Source organism: Mus pahari, chromosome 6, assembly GCF_900095145.1.
Source record: "Mus pahari chromosome 6, PAHARI_EIJ_v1.1, whole genome shotgun sequence".
Classification (NCBI taxonomy): domain Eukaryota; kingdom Metazoa; phylum Chordata; class Mammalia; order Rodentia; family Muridae; genus Mus; species Mus pahari.
In genome coordinates, this window is record NC_034595.1 from 88,622,515 (window position 1) to 88,639,272 (window position 16,758).

At 50.6% G+C, this 16,758-nt stretch overlaps 2 protein-coding genes across 9 annotated transcripts in view; both read left to right on the top strand.

The window, feature by feature from the left end:
- Usp48 (ubiquitin specific peptidase 48) overlaps nucleotides 1-5,428 on the top strand; it is a 67,539-nt gene extending 62,111 nt beyond the window's left edge. For 3 of the 5 annotated variants that reach the window (XM_021199648.2, XM_021199649.2, XM_021199645.2), the window contains 2 exons: nucleotides 2,110-2,136; nucleotides 3,015-5,422. In XM_021199648.2, the coding sequence (XP_021055307.1) occupies nucleotides 2,110-2,136; nucleotides 3,015-3,037 (50 nt within the window). In that variant the 3' untranslated portion in view covers nucleotides 3,038-5,422. Of the gene's footprint in view, nucleotides 1-2,109; nucleotides 2,137-3,014 lie in introns of all 5 variants that reach the window. The other 2 variants (XM_021199646.2, XM_021199650.2) reach the window with 1 other exon arrangement.
- Nucleotides 5,429-11,043: 5,615 nt separating this feature from the next.
- The window catches only part of Rap1gap (RAP1 GTPase activating protein), a 64,190-nt gene continuing 58,475 nt past the window's right edge, over nucleotides 11,044-16,758 (top strand). For 2 of the 4 annotated variants that reach the window (XR_002380651.1, XM_021201278.1), the window contains exon 1: nucleotides 11,044-11,159. The gene's annotated coding sequence lies outside the window, so the exon portion shown is untranslated. The remainder of the gene's footprint in view (nucleotides 11,160-16,758) is intronic. The other 2 variants (XM_029539796.1, XM_029539795.1) reach the window with 2 other exon arrangements.

A 16,758-nucleotide genomic window follows, 5' to 3' on the forward strand; every position in this document is an offset into this window, starting at 1 on the left:
AGGAAGGAAGGAAGGAAAGAAAAGAAAAGAAAAGAAAAGAAAAGAAAAGAAAAGAAAAGAAAAGAAAAGAAAAGAAAAGAAAAGAAAAGAAAAGAGAGAAAGAATTAGACAAACTGTGCACCCTGTGGTCCTTGCCACCCATTCCCTTTATGTCTTTGTCACCCCTTGTCCACTTGGTACCTCAGATAGTAGCTATAGGAAGCAATTCAGCATTTGGAAGAACTTGTACTACAAGGGTTAGCAAACAGAAGAGAGGCAGCATGCCTGCAAGTAAGTGTGTGTGTGTGTGTGTGTGTGTGTGTGTGTGTGTGTGTGTGTGTGAGAGAGAGAGAGAGAGAGAGAGAGAATGAACAGCCCAGTGCCAGAGGAATCTGTCTCTAGAGAAACAAGCTTCCTGGAGAGGGTGAGTTACTGCTAGGAAAGGGGCAGTATCTCCTAAGACCTCTGACCAGGAATGGAGCCCTCAGAAGCCTTGACACTTCATAGTATCAGTAGACAGTCACAGAGGACCAAACTAACATGAGAACAAGGGGTGTCTTTGAACAAACTAAGAGAATATTGTAGGCAGCCCCAGAAAGCTCTAAAATGGCCTACAAATAACTGCACAGTAACACATGCCTTTAGTGCCTTTAGCACTTGGAAAACTGAAGACGGAGGGTTGTGAGTTCAAAGCCAGTTCAGTCTAAAACCGAACACTTAACAAAACTACAGGAAAATGGGCAAATGGTAATTAGTCCATATATAAAAGGAATATTTCTAGAAGAAAAGAAGAGAATTCATAGGAATAAATTGGATCTACTCAGGTTATGCCCCAGTGAGTAACGAGCTAGGAAGGGATGCTTTCTTAGACCTCGGTGGGAAGTGCGGGTGATGCCCTGAGCCAAGGAGGCTTTTTGTTCTCCATTCTGTAGCCAGATAACCGATTCTGCTCACATGCCTGGCACCCAGAACATCCTCCAAAGTTACCTGCCAGCATGCTGCATAGAGATGCGCTCTTAAAGGTCTGGTAGATCAAGAAGGAAGTTATTGGTGGTGTGATGAGGAAGGACCAGGCTGTATGGCAGTCAGTGGAAGCAGTGGTCTAAATTTGGGGCTGGATATGGGCTTTCGGATGAACTCTCTGCAAAGGATAATGGAAGGGTTTCTTCAGCCTTGAACAGGTTACTGGAGCTAGAAGCAAGAGAGGAAGCAGGTGATTGATGCAGGGGTTGCCGGGCAGAGAAAGAGCACACTGGTCGTGGAACCAGTGGCAGGCAGGGGCAGGTCTGGGGTTGCTAAGGTGGGGCAGGTGGTGGAAGAGCTGAACGTTCTTGCTGGGAGTTAATCAGAGGCTGGGATGGGGAGAGCAATGAAAACACGTTATTTACAAAGAATACTGAGCCAGGTGTAGAGGCTCATGCCTGTAATTCAACACTTGTATGTCTGAGACATGAGAATTACCCAAGTTCTAGGCCAGTCTGGCTTACACAGTGTGAGATCTTGTCTGGAAAGTAATTGAAATAGAGCCAGAGAGGTGTTTTAGAGCACTTAACATCCTACATGCTTGTAGAGGATGCAGGTGGCTTCCCTGCTCATTGCTTACAACCACGGTAATGCCAGTTCCAGGGGTCCTGACTCCCTTTTGGCTTACGTTGGCCCCAGAGATAAATAATAAGAAATACATGCAGAGAAAACACTCACACATAAAAGTCAAGTCGTTACAAAGGAAGGAAACTAGGAATCAGAACAAAGAAACTGCTATAGCCTCCTGTCACGTGTTGAGGCAGGAGAGAAGACACAGCTACTGGAGATCAGCCGTGAGGTCTTCTCGAGGTTGTGTGTGTGTGTGTGTGTGTGTGTGTGTGTGTGTGTGTGTGTGTGTGNTGTGTGTGTGTGTGTGTGTGTGTGTGTGTGTGTGTGTGTGTGTGTGTGCGCGCGTGTGTGCGTGTGTCTTTAAAGAGAAAGACAAAAAGCTCATCAGTAGTTGATTGCTACCTCAGGTTCAAAGGGATCCATTCCAGGTGACTAAGGCAATTAAAAGTTATTTTCAACTTCTCATCTTGAAGCATTTGACATGCTCTCGCTTGCTGACAGACTGTCTTTCACTCTGAAATTCTTTTCTTTCTGCAGTTTGTATGCCGGAAGAGGGCTTTAAAGGTAAGGCGTTTGTCATGCTTCCTCCATGCCAGAACCTCACCGTGACTGATAATGTGCAGGCTGCAATTTGATTTTAATTTCCAATCCAATCCTAGTCTCGTGACTGGAATTAATTTTAGCTGAAAGCATTTTTATTCCAGCTTTTCTCGTTTTCAGCACTGAGGGCTCAAGATGAGGCCGGTGTAAGAACGGTTTCCTCAGTTTCATTTCAGGAGAGGTTGGGATGTAGTTGGCATTTCTAGATTGATATTTAACCTGCCCGGTGCCCTATCTGTTGCATCTCAGCAGGGCAGCTGCTGTGTAACTGTAAGAGTTAGTGGTGGGAGACTTTGCAGAATGACATCAGGTCAGTGCAGGCGTCATTTATCCTGAAGGTTTTCTGGTAGACACGGTGCTTCTGTGACTCGTCAGCCACTGCACCTGTGCAGATGCAGGATGCTGCGGGGATTCTCTGTCCACCACTCCAAGGTCTGGCAAGCTAGGATTCCGCCCCAAATGATAGTGAATCAGATGCCAGCAGTTTCTCATCAAGCAGTGGCAAAGCTCCCGTCCTAAATTCCACCTTCCTCCCTGGGTGGCTCTGTTGTCTGCATGTAAATGCCACAAAGGACCTCCTGGTCAGAGCTAAACAAACCAGAGCAGACAATTCCTTTGTAGCCATGACTGTGAATAGAAAGCATCGGTCAGCCTGTATGCTGTCCATAGGAAACATGACTGTCAGGCAGAATGGGATGTCACCCAGAGCTTTGTCTGCTGGTATTATGTCTTGGTCTTGAGTGCCAAGTGTCATTATAGTGGATATTCTCTGCTGACACACACTTTCCAAACCAAGTGCACAAACTCCTAACTAGCCATCCCTCACATGTGCTCTGTTCCAGGTACCGGCCTGCTTGGACATTAGTCTTTGACCACTCGCTGACTGCCAAGGAATGACCAGAAAGGAAGACGAACTTGACATGTTAGGGCATTAAAGAAAATGTGGTTTTAAGAATTAAACTCTTACCTGGCTCTTCCAAAAGGCAAAAATCCATTCAAAAGAGACTGTCCCAATTGCCTTATGTCAAATAAAGCAGATTGCACTGATGGGCATCAGACTTGAAGGAAATGTTTCAGATTTTCTATTTAAGGTGGGAGGGAGAGGGCAAGCAAGGACTGAGCAGGCAGAGTAAGAGTAGGAGTAAATCATGTTTACACAGGAGGGAGTAAAGTCCTGGTCAGTCCACACAGATGCCCTGCTCACTAGTGGATTTGTGTTACAGTACATGGGGCTAGCATCCTGCTCCAGACTCCAAGTGACTGTCTGGAGACAAGATCTGCTAACCCAACCTGGATTTGATCTTTCAATAAAGCATGAACATGAAGGACTTGCCAACGAGGAATGTGTCTTCAGAGCAGCACTCCTGCAGGACCGCCACAGCCCTGCCACCCACCTGCTCACTGTCTGTCAATGCTGAGCAGAAGGGTCAAGCTAGCAACTGTCTCAGTTTTCCTCTATCATCCCAGAGAGGATGGGAAACGTTCAGTGCACGGTGGCAGCAAAGAGAGTATCCCTGACCGTTTGAAAAGCCAGACCGGAGCTCTGTAGGACAGCATGGGTTTCATAGACAGCCCTCCCACTCTCCAGTTCTGCCTTCCTCGGACCTCACTACTTTTTGAAAACCCTCAAGACTATACAGGGTGTGCTGCCTCACCAACTCAGGATCACTGTTGACAGCGGTTTAAGCAGCATCAGGATCCGCAGGAACAGAAAAGGGTTTTTTAGTGGAGCATGGACTGGGCTGGGCAGCGATTCGCATTTTCTCTATCAAGTGGATGTTGGAATGTTTGTGGCCCAGTTGCTGATAAAGATTTTTTTTTGTTGTTACTTTTTTTTTTTTTTTTTTTTAAAAAAACCTAGTTTGTTGAAAAACTTTAACTGATATATACATGCTGATCTCAACATTGGCACATCTTTTGGTAGCTTTCTGCTGCTGGGTAGAACTCCCAACATGGTATTTATGTTTGCAATGAAGAAAGAGTGTTCTAGAGATGGTGAAAAGCGCGGGGCAGAGCCAGGAGAGCTGCACACCTTCCTGGAAGACTGATTTCTCAAGGAGCCCCTGCCTTTGGGGACCCAGGGACTCGCGGGACCCTGGCTTTCAGATCTGTCCTTTACTGAGCACCACAGAAATGGGACCAAGCCTCACTCACCCCTTTCCCAAGGCCAAGACAATTGAAAGGTTACCAGATATTTGACAAATGGCCTTTACTGTCCTTACACAGAAACCCGGAGCTTGTGGCTTTGTGACAAAGCATTGGCAGAACCTCAGCACTCCTAAAAGGTGGTGGGGCTAGGTGGCAAGAAGAAGCTGTCCCTCCCCCCTTCTGGCATTGGCCGTGCACAAGCCAGAAGTTCGCACTGTGAGGTTGGTTGCATAGGCATCCTTTGTTTCCTTTACGAAATGTTAGCAAGGTAATAGCCATTAACTCCTGTCAGGCAAATACAGTGGGGCAGACCCAGTTTCAGCAAGCTGAAGTGTGCTGCTTCCGCCTCACAGCCAACTCTCGCCACTGCAGAGTCTTACTGGAACTTCAGCTCAGACCCCGCACCCATTGAACAAGGCCACTCCTGAAAAGCTTGGGATCCCTGGGCCGTGGCTTCCTCACAGCTTGAAGCAGACATAGTTCAAAGAATATGCACTTGGACTTAACAGCTGCCATGTTCCTGCTTACTAATCCATGCTGTTTGGTTGTCCTCTGAGCTGGGGTGGCCGTACAGCACAAGCTAGCTATTCTGCTGGGTTCTAAAGCTACAGTTAGGAACCACATTAAACCAGATTATGAATCTCCAGGCTTCTTTATGTTTCATTTTTCTTTCCCAGGCAGGCTTTCCTGTAGCCCAGGCTGGCCTTGGACTCACTATGTAACCAGAATAACCTTAACTTCTGATCTTCCCACTTCCTCCTCCCAGGTGCTGGGATGGCAGGCACGCGGCCGCTGTGACAGGCTTCCTGTGCTGTGCTGAGGCCTGGGCCCAGTGCTTCGTGCACACTAGAGAGAATTCTGCATAATGACCCACATCCCCAGCTCTACCCGTGTATATTTCTAATCATTCTTTAAACCCAAGCAAATGTGTAGAGTCTCCTATGCTGAGATGGGTTTTGCCATTACCATACATGTAGGCTATCATTTGATGTCTTTATTCCCTGAGAGAAAACTTCTTTTCTGTATTTATGAACTTTATTATTGAGAATTACTGTTAACCTTTCTGCCAAATTAAAGACACTTGTGTCTCTGTTTCCACGGACCTTTATCCAGAGTGAGTTCTTTGTCCTTCCACCTGTCAGGTGTTGGTCTTTGGTCCCAGGTCTGACCAGATCCTGGTCAACATCACTGACTGGTACTTGGCCTCAGGAGCCTGGTTTTGATACCTAGGGGATGGTGTGTCCCTACAGAGCAGAGAATCCTGTCTTTCCTGTTCCAGACTGGCCAGGCAGAGCACCAAGTGCACAAGTGCGGTAGGGTACAGGGCAGTGGGACTGAGTGCCACTGTGTGAAGGGTGTTGACCATAGTCCATACCCCTAAGTGGACAGGTATTTTCCTGAGGACAGTTCTTCCTGAAGGTTATGTGTAGCCCTGACATGGCTGAGGCTGGTGTGAAGGAAGGGTCCTCGTAGGTTTCCTGGTAATCCCTGCCTTGCCTTTGCTAGCATGGAGAGCTGCGGTTTATGGCCTGGCTTTCCTCACCGCTGTATACCTGCTGCAACAGTCACCCCAGCATCCAGAGGTTTGGGTGTCCATACATACTGGTGGGGAAGTTCTTGTAAAGGAAAGAGTCCAGAGAGATCCAAAAACCACCCACCAAGCTTCCTGCTTAGCCTTCACCAGGAACTTAAGTACAACTTGTGCTAGGAGCCCTGCAGGCTGCAGCGATGGCTGGACAGATGTTCAGTTAACCTTTTTCATAGATCTTCCCCTTTAGCCCACAAGTATCGCCAGATCCAGTGGCTAGGCAGCACACTATTCATCTCCAGGATCTTGCTGAAAGATATTCAGAACACAGTTTGTACAGATTTATTTATGCCTTTCTGATGGTCGGCTCCTGCCCCAGCAGGGTAGCTTCAGTTATTTTGATGGGGGTTGCCAAGAACATCCAAAGTACTCGCTTGCAACGGCAGAGGCGAGGTTGTACAAGCTCCTGGCCGCCTGTAGATTCCTCCTAGGTACTTCCTGGCCTGAAAAGGTTTTCTTTGTGGAGTATCGAAGCAATCAGTAGTTCAAGAATTGGAAGCAGGAGACAGGTTTTCTTGTGTGTTCCTTGACACACTTCAGAACCAGTTATGTCTTGAGACTCACCAGGTTGTAGGAAGGAGGGGTGGGAGCTATAAGTCCTTTTCAGGGTGATGGTGGTCTGCCATCAGAATTGAGGCCTGCCAAGCTTGTCACTGGCTGAACTTTTGCTGTGTCTTCAAGAGAGGCAAGTTCAAGGTTAATCCTCAAGTAGGTACTTCTGCAGGAGAGCTGATTCAGCAGAACTGTTGATTTTGTTTTGTTTTGAGACTGGTTCTGTGTGGCCCTGCCTGTTCTGGAACTGTCTCTGTAAGGCTAGGCTGTCTTCCAACTCAGAGATCCTCTGCCTCCCGAGTAATGGGATTAAAGTCCTGAGGCGCCACTCCCTGCTTTGGTTTCTATTTTGTTTTTTAACACAGCATCATTAGGTAGCAAAGCCTAGTCTTGAACTTGTAACCAAGGTTCCCAGCCTCCCTACCATTTCCTGCGTATATTGGCTGTTTGGTTTTTTGGTTTGTTTGTTTTTCCTTTGGGGGACTGGGTTTAATGTAACCCAGGCTGACCTAAAACTGTCTCTGTAATAATCCTAACTGATCTTCCTGCCAGAAGGAGTCCAGGTATGTACCAGGCCAGCACTCAGAACAAATGAGCTGCCTCTCAGAGCACCTCATCTGCTTCCCTCCCCTCCAACATAGACAACGAAAGACACTTCCTGCACTGGCTTGGCCAGCACCTCGGGCAGCCAGCGCCTGTCATTGAGAAACCAGCCCTGTAGCAGCAACTATTGTGGCTGCTGGGTTCCAGATCTAAGCTAGTGCTGCCAGGCCAGCCAGGCCCTCCCTGGGCCACAGGAAATGGGCACATACTCCAGGGAAGCCACTGCCTTTGCTGGACCATGGCTGGCTGGCACATTGGCCTCTACACACTTGCATCTGAGTGTTCCTGCCCCTGCCGTTCCTGCTTTGTAACCAAGGGCAACCAGCTCTTCTGGACAAGTGTGTTCCTGGTTGAACACGCAGAAGTCTTGTTGTGTAGCATTGTCTGACATGCTCTCTCTGCTGGGTGGCAGGAGAAAATGGGGCCTTCTCGCACTTGCATCCAGCACTGTCCCCACACTCAAAGACTCCCTGGAGGATGCTCCAGGTGTATGCCTGGGAAGTTGCCAAATGGCTGCTCCTGAGGGCTTGTCATGCAGCCCTCACTGCCACTGGGTGGTTTGTGCCTGAAGGTTTGGCAGCAGCATTTCATCCCTCCAGAGCCTGTCGCTGGTCCTCCAGATAAAAGGGGTCCCGAGCTGTGCAGGGTTGTCAGATTCTGGAACTAGAGTAAACCAGAGGTCAGGGCTGAAATGACTGCCCCTAGTACTATCTCAGGGAAAGCATCTTGGTTAGTTCTGGGCTGGCTTAGGCCCCTGCCACCAGTGCCTGGTCACCTTACTTGCCAGCCCTGGCCATGGCGTTCCCTCAGGGTCCTCCAGAGGTTCTCCAGTGAGAACATCTGAGAAGAGAGAGCTCTTGGGGTTGGGCCAACATCCCCTTCCTGAACACTTGCTATCTACCCCTAGGCCAGCATGCCTGTTTCCTAGATGCAGGCCCTCTGCAGAGCCCCTGCCTAGCTAGCTTTTCTTCCCTTTGTCAGAGCTGGTGGAAAGGACGTGTCTTTCCCAAGGGCCATTTCTGTTTTAGGATACACAGCCGCAAGAGTCACTCAGAGGCTATACTTATGTCATATATGTTTCTATTCTCCAGCCTTAGATGGTAAAATGTTTGAGGCCAGCTCTGTGGTGTGTGTGTGTGTGTGTGTGTGTGTGTGTGTGTGTGTGTGTGAGGTGGTGGCTGAGTTGGAGCATATTAAGGAAAAGAAAGGCTGTGCCTAGAGGCAGCCATGCATGAGTGGTCAGTGCTGAGTGGTTTGGACTGAAATAGGCCAGAGAAAGCAAAGCCCTAGGGCTTTTGTCCAATCTTCCCTTCCATCCATGCCAGGCTGTGCACCCAGCCCCCCTTATAGGCACGCATTGCCGCCTCCCCAGGGGCCCTTGCTGGCTCAGAATGGCGCCCTCCAGGACCCACAAGAGATTATAAACCTCTCATTGAAGAGGCTTTCTATAAAGAGGAAAAGGCTGTAATTGAAAGTCTCCTTGGTTCTAAAGAAGCAGACCTGGAACAGAAATGCCTTCATTCTTTACTCGGCCAGTGTCAGGCATGTTCAGTTCCCCCCGTGCACATAAGCGCCATGGCCCTTGAGCTTAAAATCCTATGGGTCCAGATCACAGAAGGACAAAGGCCCACGGCAGTACAGCCGAGCTTTTAATTTGGGGTGGATTTTTGTGATTTTTTTTTTTTGTCTTTTGAAACAGGGTCTCAATCTATGCCTGAAGGATGACCTTGAGATCTCCTTCCTCTACCTCCTGGGTGCTGAGATCTGACCAGAGGCCATGCCTGGTTTGTGTGGTGATGGGGAGTGACCCTAAGGTCTACCAACCAGCTCTGTCCTCACCTCAGTACTGAACATCAAGCCACAGACCTTGCACAGGCCAGCTAAGTGCTCTCCTACTGACTACATTTTAGGCCCTGGTTGGTTGGTTTGTTTTTTTAAGCTGGACATGGCCGAGCAGTGGTGGCGCACGCCTTTAATCCCAGCACTTGGGAGGCAGAGGCAGGCGGATTTCTGAGTTCGAGGCCAGCCTGGTCTACAGAGTGAGTTCCAGGATAGCAAGGGCTACACAGAGAAACCCTGTCTCGGAAGCATTCAAGAGGAAGAGGCAGGTGAGTCTGAGTTCAAGACCAACCTGGTCTCCATAAAGAATTCTGAGTAGCTCAGACAGGCTTTGAACTTGGTATCTTCCTACCTACAAGGGAGCTAGGTTTCAGGTCTGAACCATCAGATCCAGCTCCCCAGGGTATTTCTACACCACTGCCTCTCCTGTGGGCCCGGATGCGACACTTCAGTATAATCAGCAGCCTGGAGCAGGCTGTTGTCCATCCGTCTGTCCCAGGGCCTTTTGTCGGGCTCCAGGCACTAAGTCACTTATCACATGGCTGGAAGTGGCTTCTGCTGGGAAAGAGTTGGGGAAGCAGGAAGAGGCACGGGGATTGTGCTTGAAACTGGATTCATGGTTCTGCCCTGCTGTGTACTAAAAGCCAAAGGAAGCCCAGGAGAACCCTGGAATTCAGACTTCTGATTTGGGTAAAGCTAGTCTATCACAGTCTAACCAGGAGGTATATAGACATTTGGTTGTTTTTTTTCAGTTAAGACTTCCACCAAGCATTGCCAAGAACCAAGGTTCCATAGATCAACCCTGCCAGAGACAGTTGCCACCACATCACAGGGTCCCAACGCCATCATCCCCGAGAGGGTTCTAGATAGCTTCCGTTTTCTCCTTTTATAATTCTGGTTCCTCTGGTGTTTCTCTGTAGAAAGTCAAAGGACCCGTCAGGGTGTTCTCCAGGAGCCTCCTTGGTGCCTCAGCTAGCTGTGGTATCCGTATTGTCCAGGACTACCTCACCAGCAGCACTGACGCTGGGTAAGCCCAGGCTCCAGGTGTTCTGCAGTCTTTCTGTTCTTAGGTGGTTCTGCCCCAAGGCCTCCGCCCCACCCACACTGCCAGGGGAGCTTGCTAGGGGAGAGTGTGCGCACTGCTCAACCTTTCCCCATAGAGGAGGATGGCATGAGGGATTTCCTCTAATATCCTTTGAGGTAAGTGGGGGTCTGAAATCTGGCCAAGTCCTGCAAGCAGCTGGTATAAGGGTTGCCAAAGACCCAAATCATTTCCTTAATGAAATGCAGTTCCCCTGGCTCAGGAAATCCGAGTGGGAGCAGAAGGTGCTCAGGGAACTTTAAATTTATGATTTGAGTTGTTTCTCTCAAGTCCTACCTTGACCTTGGACAACCCCAAATATAACGGGACGAAAAGGATGGAAGCTCTCTCTTGTAGCCTCAGTTTCCCCCGGTTAGAACAATGAGCGAAACCCAGAGATAGTGAAGGTCTGCTCTGACGGTCAGTGACTTGGTCAGGACCTCTCTCGTACCTCCCAGGAAGGCTCTGGCACAGGTCACCTGTGCAGACAGCTCCTGTCCCTATGGCCTCGGGCAGAGGGATATGAAGGAGCCTTGCATTCTGTTGGCCATCAGTCATGAGAGTTGGTGGACGAACCCAAGAGGACATGCTGCCAGCTTGCTAGGTGACCTTGGGCAAGTCTTTTCTTCCTGGGTCCTCCAAAGTCACTAGATACAGGGTTTGCATTAGGTCCTCTTGATGCCTTTCCTCACCTCTTGTAGGTATGGAGTAGGGAGGGGAGAAGCAGGGAGCCATTAACTGGGCCTCTCCTGGTTCCAGGCCAGTGCCCCCCAGCCCCCCCCCCCACAACTCTTCACTTGCCCCACTTGGGCCAGAAGTTGTCCTTTACAGCCTATGCTGTCGGCTAGAGCCGCCAGCACTGCCACTGCCTGGCTGTGCAACCCTAAGCTCATCCCTGGGCCTCTCTGGGCCTTAGTTTCCCTACCTGTTAGCTAGGGGCGCGTGGCAGGGGTGGCCTCCCTGCCGCTCCCGCGCCTGGGGCTCAGGCTCCGCAGTGAGGGGGGAGCGGCGCCGGGAAGGAGCGCTCGGCGGTCACGTGACGTTCCCCCTCCCCGAACTGCGGCGGCGGTGGCGGCAGCGGCGGCGGCGGCGGCGGAGAGCGAGTCCCGGCAGAGCTGCAGCTGCAGCCGCGGGCACCGGAGTGCCAAGCCCAGGACAACCCGGCCCAGGCCTGCGGTGAGTGCCAGCTCCGTGCATGGGATCCCGGCAGGGAGGGGCGCGGCCAGGCTAGATGGCGGCGCAGCGGGGCGGGAGACCCGGCGGGCACCAGTCATGCCGCGGGGAGGGCTCGTGTTCCACCCTTAGGTGCCCCGAGTGCTAGGCTCCGTCACCCCTGTTATCCTCTGGAGGGGACTGAGGAGCAGTGGGCGCGCTGGGGAGAGGTCAGCCCGGAATCCCCAAGGGGAGATACTCTGCTCCTTTAAGCAGGGAATTGGGGTTCCTTTGGCCATCGCCCTGAGCCGTGCCGCTAGGGCCTTGATGTCCTTGCATCTCCAGGTACAGAACGCATCCCTGCCCATCCCGACCCACAGCGGAGCTGGGCACTGGCGTCACACGCAGTCCCTGTTGCCACCCCTGGCTCTGCTGGATCTCAGGGCTGGTGCCAAATCTTCTCGCTGTCACCACTGTGCCCTGCAGGCCTTTTGGGAGCCTTGCTGGTTTGCCAGCTTGGTGGAGAAACCTTGCCCCCTGCCCGTGTGTGTGTGTGTGTGTGTGTGTGTGTGTGTGTGTGTCCCTGTATCTATCTCTCTCCGATGCTTGACCTTGTGGGTGACTGTCACAGCCCAGGCCAGGGACCTGAGATGGGGTTAGGAAAAGACATCCCACTGCATCCTCACATGGTATATTGGCATCTGTCCCTGTCCTTTAGTCCCCTCCCTGCCAAAGTCAGAGGGCCGGACACTAATGGCTGCAGGAAAGGTAGGAAGAAGACAAATCCTGCCAGGTATGAAGCAGAAGGAAGCCAAGAGGAAGTGGGGCTGAGATAATACCTCCCCTCCTCTCCAAGGGAGCGAACTGAATGTAGGGTACCCCACCAACACAGGACCTTAGCTCTCCTTCCTAAGGCTATCTGAGGAATGGGATTGCTCAGGATCGCACTGACAAGTGTCTAGATAAGCTCAGATCCCCGAGGACAGCAGGACTAAATACAGGACTAAGTAGTGTTCATGCCCCTGCCTCGTGGGTTTCCCCAGTGGGACCTTAGCCTAACTCCAGGGCCCCCAGGCAATGGAAGGATCTGGGAAAGGAGTGGATGCACCTTTCAGCCTGAAGGAGATTCCAGGGTGACGATCAACCCGCAGTGAGAACACTTGCCCTGCGCACTGTCCGTAGCCACCCCGACACAGACAAGGAAACTGAGGCCTGGCCAAGCTAAGTAGATTGGGGTTTTTGTTTGTTTGGTTTTGTTTTTTTAATTAATTAATTAATTTTTTTTTTAATTTTTGGTTTTTTTTTTCGAGACAGAGTTTCTCTGTGTAGCCCTGGCTGTCCTGGAACTGACTCTGTAGACCAGGCTGGCCTCAAACTCAGAAATCCACCTGCCTCTGCCTTCCAAGTGCTGGGATTAAAGGCATGCGCCACCACTGCCAGGCAAGGCTAAGTAGATTGTATGTGACCTCTGGGTTACCTGGTGTTGTGCAACAATCAGAGTTGGTTTTTTTTTTTTTTTTTTTTTTTTTGACTATGTAGCCCTGGATAGCCCAGAACATAACATGGCTCTTGGGTGCTAGGAGTAAAAAGTACAAGCCTACACACATGGCTACAGTCAGAAGTCCCCTGATCCAGAGTGGAGATGTTACCAGGCAGAGGGGTCGCCTTGGACTCCTGGCCGTGTGTGGGGGAGGGGACTTGCCTCTGGATAGAGAAGGTCTTGAGTCTCTTCCAGTTGGCTTTTATGTCCCCTACCCAGGCTTCTTGCCAGCTCATTACTTCATTTAAGAAAAAAAAAAAAAACCCACCCTCCCCTTCTCCCCAAGATATTTGCCTGGCACGCTCTCAGGAGCCCTCTTTGCCTTGCTAACCATTATCCAGCAGAGGTCACGGAAGGGTCCATTCTGTTGGGGTGCAACAGGGCTCCTCTTTATCTTGAAGAGCTCCTCTCCTGGGACCTCAGGGAACATGCCCAGGGAGAAGGTGAAGGAGTTGAGAGAGCCTTGCCTTCCGCTCCTGCACCTACCACGCGGTCCTGTTTAAGAACAGAGAGCCCCTTCAAGGACTCCTGAGGCAGGTCTGTCTTCCATGCCACCTGTGTGTCTCCAAGGCCTTTGCCCCAGCTGTCAGAGAATGTCAGCAGCCACACACGGTAGGCAAACAACCATCACACACACATACACACACACACACACCCGCTGCACAGACAGACACAAACACAAACATGGCTTGACTCACAAGTACCCTGAGACCCAGACTCAGGAACAGCCATTCTCTACCCTGTCTGACCCCATCCACAAGAGAATATGTCACCTCTGTGGCTGACAGGAAGAGCTTCTTGAAACCTTCATGGGGGTGGGGAGTGGCTTTTCTACCTCAGTGGCCTCCGGTGTGCTGGCAGGAGACCTGAACATGCAGAGAACACGTGGAGGCCCCGTGCCCTTCAAAATGAACCTGGCAGACATGCTCAGGCGCCCACGTGGATACACGCTTGCATGTGTGCCCGGTATCAGCCTCCTAGGCATGGGATATAACTGCCTCATCACCCTTGGGGGGCAGAAGAACCCCCTTCCCCAGCAAATCTGAACCTCATTCCCTCTTTTGGTTTCCTATGAACCCAGCTAAGGATGGGATACCAGCCTTTGAATCTGCCTTGCGTTTCTCCCTTCCTCTCCCGTTCCTGTTCCTGCTCCTACCTACACTTACCCAAAGGGCTGTTTGAGACTCTCTCCTTTCATCTGCCCCCCCGCACCCCCTTCCCCCCCCCCAGAGAACCATTCCTCAGATCTCTCCTGAGACCCCAGGGCCCCAGTACAGGCTTGGAAGAGCCCCAGCCCCAGCCTCCTTTTTGCCTGTTGCCTTGACAGGAGCCTGACCAAGTTCTGTTTTCTGTTCTGCCCTCCCAGCAGGGCTGGGGACCAGCTTGTGTGAATACAGGAGGATCCTTGGGGATCCACTGCCTTTTCCCAGGGCAGAGCGATCGCTAGGCTGGGCCCTGGTACCCTGGCTGTGCCTCTTAGAGGCTAGCATCACTGGGGAGCTGTTGCTGAAAGGTGTTTGGGTAGACTGAGGTGAGGCCTCCTGGGCAGGCGGATGGCAGGGTGGGGACAATAAGGGACTCTGGGTTCCATCACGCTCGCTTGCTCCCCGATCCTAGACAGCTTAAGAGGGCCTATCTTCAGACCAAGCTTGGCCCTTCCTCTGGCCGGGTGTGCAGCCAGGCAAATCATTTTTCCTCTCTGGGCCCAGCTCCAATTCTGGGAAGCAACTTGGCCCAGCTCGGTAGTGGGGAGGGTCAGAGGTGTGAAGAGGTAGCCCCTGGCCAATGAGAACGGGAAATCGGGTTCAGCCGAGCAGCGTGACCACTGAGAGTCCCTAGCTGGTGGCTTTCTATAGGTTAGAAGCTACCATAGGCTAGGCTAGACTACCATAGGCTGGGCTAGACTAACATAGGCTAGGCTAGACCACCATAGGCTAGGCTAGGTTAGCCAAGGGGTTGTCAGGTTTTGGACTTTCAGGAGCAGCCATCCTGGAATCAGCCCAAGGAAGAGGGAGACCCGAGGGCAGGAGGCTGCAGTTGTAGTGCCCGTTTGTAGCGTGCATGTTCTTAGCCTTCAAGACAGGCTCTAATTTTAGAGCCGAGGACTGACACTTGGCAAGGCAGGTGATTGAAGAAAAAAAATCGGCAAGGAGAGGAATCGGAGAGGCGCCGGTAGGGAGGCAACCCTGAAACAGAGCAGGCGGATCTGACTGAGATGTCAGCCGTTTACATGGGCAGATAGGAAAGCAGGCATCTTCCTACATAGTGCCGACCGTATGCCAGCACTGGGTAGAAGCCCCGCCGTCCGCTAAGCAAGCACTCTGTGACCCCACACAGACCTCCAGGACTGGGGACAGAGGTGAGCTGGGTGTGGCCGTATGTGTTACTGGGGTGGTGCCTGCTCTGCCACCATGAAGCCGCCCTCCTGTCAGGCTGAGCGGACCTGAGTTTGTGCTTTGACTCTCGTTGGTTGACCAGTTGCTTGGTCTGACCTTTCTCCTTCATCTTTTTGAGGTTCCATTTCTTTATCTACAAAGCAGGGACTGTGAATTTTTTTGTTTTGTTTTGCTTTGTTTTTTAAGTATTAAAAAGATGAACATAGGGCCTGGAGAGATGGCTCAGTGGTTAAGAGCACTGACTGCTTTTCCAGAGACCTTGAGTTCAATTCCCAGCAATCACATGTTGGCTCACAACCATCTATAATGAGGTCTGGTACCCTCTTCTGGTGTGTCTGAAGACAGCAACAGTGTACTCATACATAAAATAAACCTTAAAAAAAGAAAAAGAAAAAGATTACCACGGGGGACTGGAGAGATGGTCCAGTGGTTAAGAGCACTGGCTGTTCTTCTGGAGGACCCTGGTTCAATTCCCAGCAACCACATGACAGCTCACAATTCCTGGTCTAACAGATCCAACACCCTTGTACAGATAGATAGACATGCAGTCAAAACACCAATGTACATAAAATAAAAATAAATAAATTATTTTTCTAAAAAATTAACATAGGTGGTATTGTACAGCTTTAATAGCAGCACTTGGAAAACCAAGACAAGTGGATCTCTGGGAGTTCAAGGCCAGCATGGTCTACATAGCAAGTTCAAACCCAGCCAGAAGTATATATTGAGAGAGACCATATCCAAAACCAAAAGCCCAGTAAATAAAGAAAGACCCGGGATATGAGTTATAAGGAGTGTAAATCCAACCAAAGCAGGAATGGTAGGTAGCAAGCATTTTGGGATGGAAAGTCGAGGGGGATATTGAGTTCAAGACCAGCCTGGGCTACATGTGGAGATCACATCTAAAACAATGAAAAATGCTGGACCTAGGGAGGCAGCGAAGGTTTCGTGGCTTGTCTAGGATACAGAATGAGTTAAAGGGCAGCCTGGGCAACTTGGTGAGACCCTGTGTCAAAAGAAGAAGCAAGAAGGCTGGCTCACGTACAGGGCTCAGCCTCTGGCCCTGCCGATGAAAGGCTACCACAAGCCAAAGAATCCAGTTCTGATCTCTGCTGTGTGACTCTGGACAAAGCCACCGACCCTTAAACTCAGAGCTCTCCACAAAGCAGGTGTGTGGTGCTCCTGTCTGCTGTCCTCTGGGGAGCACTGTGAGGACAGAGGCACAGTCACCGGGAACTGCCTTGGATTAGTAGCTCAGGGAAACTGAAATCTACAGAGGACAAGCAAACACCAGGGAAACCTGGAGAGAAATCCTTTTTAAGAACTGCAGAATATTACCAAGCCGTGCTGGCTCATGTCTTTAATCTTAGCACTTGGGAGGCACAGCAGGCAGATCTCTGAGTTCGGGGCCTGGTTGGCCTACTTAGTGAGTTCCAGGGCAGCCAGGGCTACACAGAGAAACCCTGTCCCAGAAATAAATAACCCAGATGGTGGAGGTGATCACTTTTATGTAATTATTTATTTTCCTGCCTTCTATCTTTTTTAAAAGGCATTTATTTATTAGCTTATTTATGTGTCTATGTGCATGGACACGACATAGCACACATATGGAAATCCAAGGACAGTCAGTTTCCTCCCTCCACCATGTGGGTCTCAGGAATCAAACCCAGGTTGTCAGTCTTGGCAG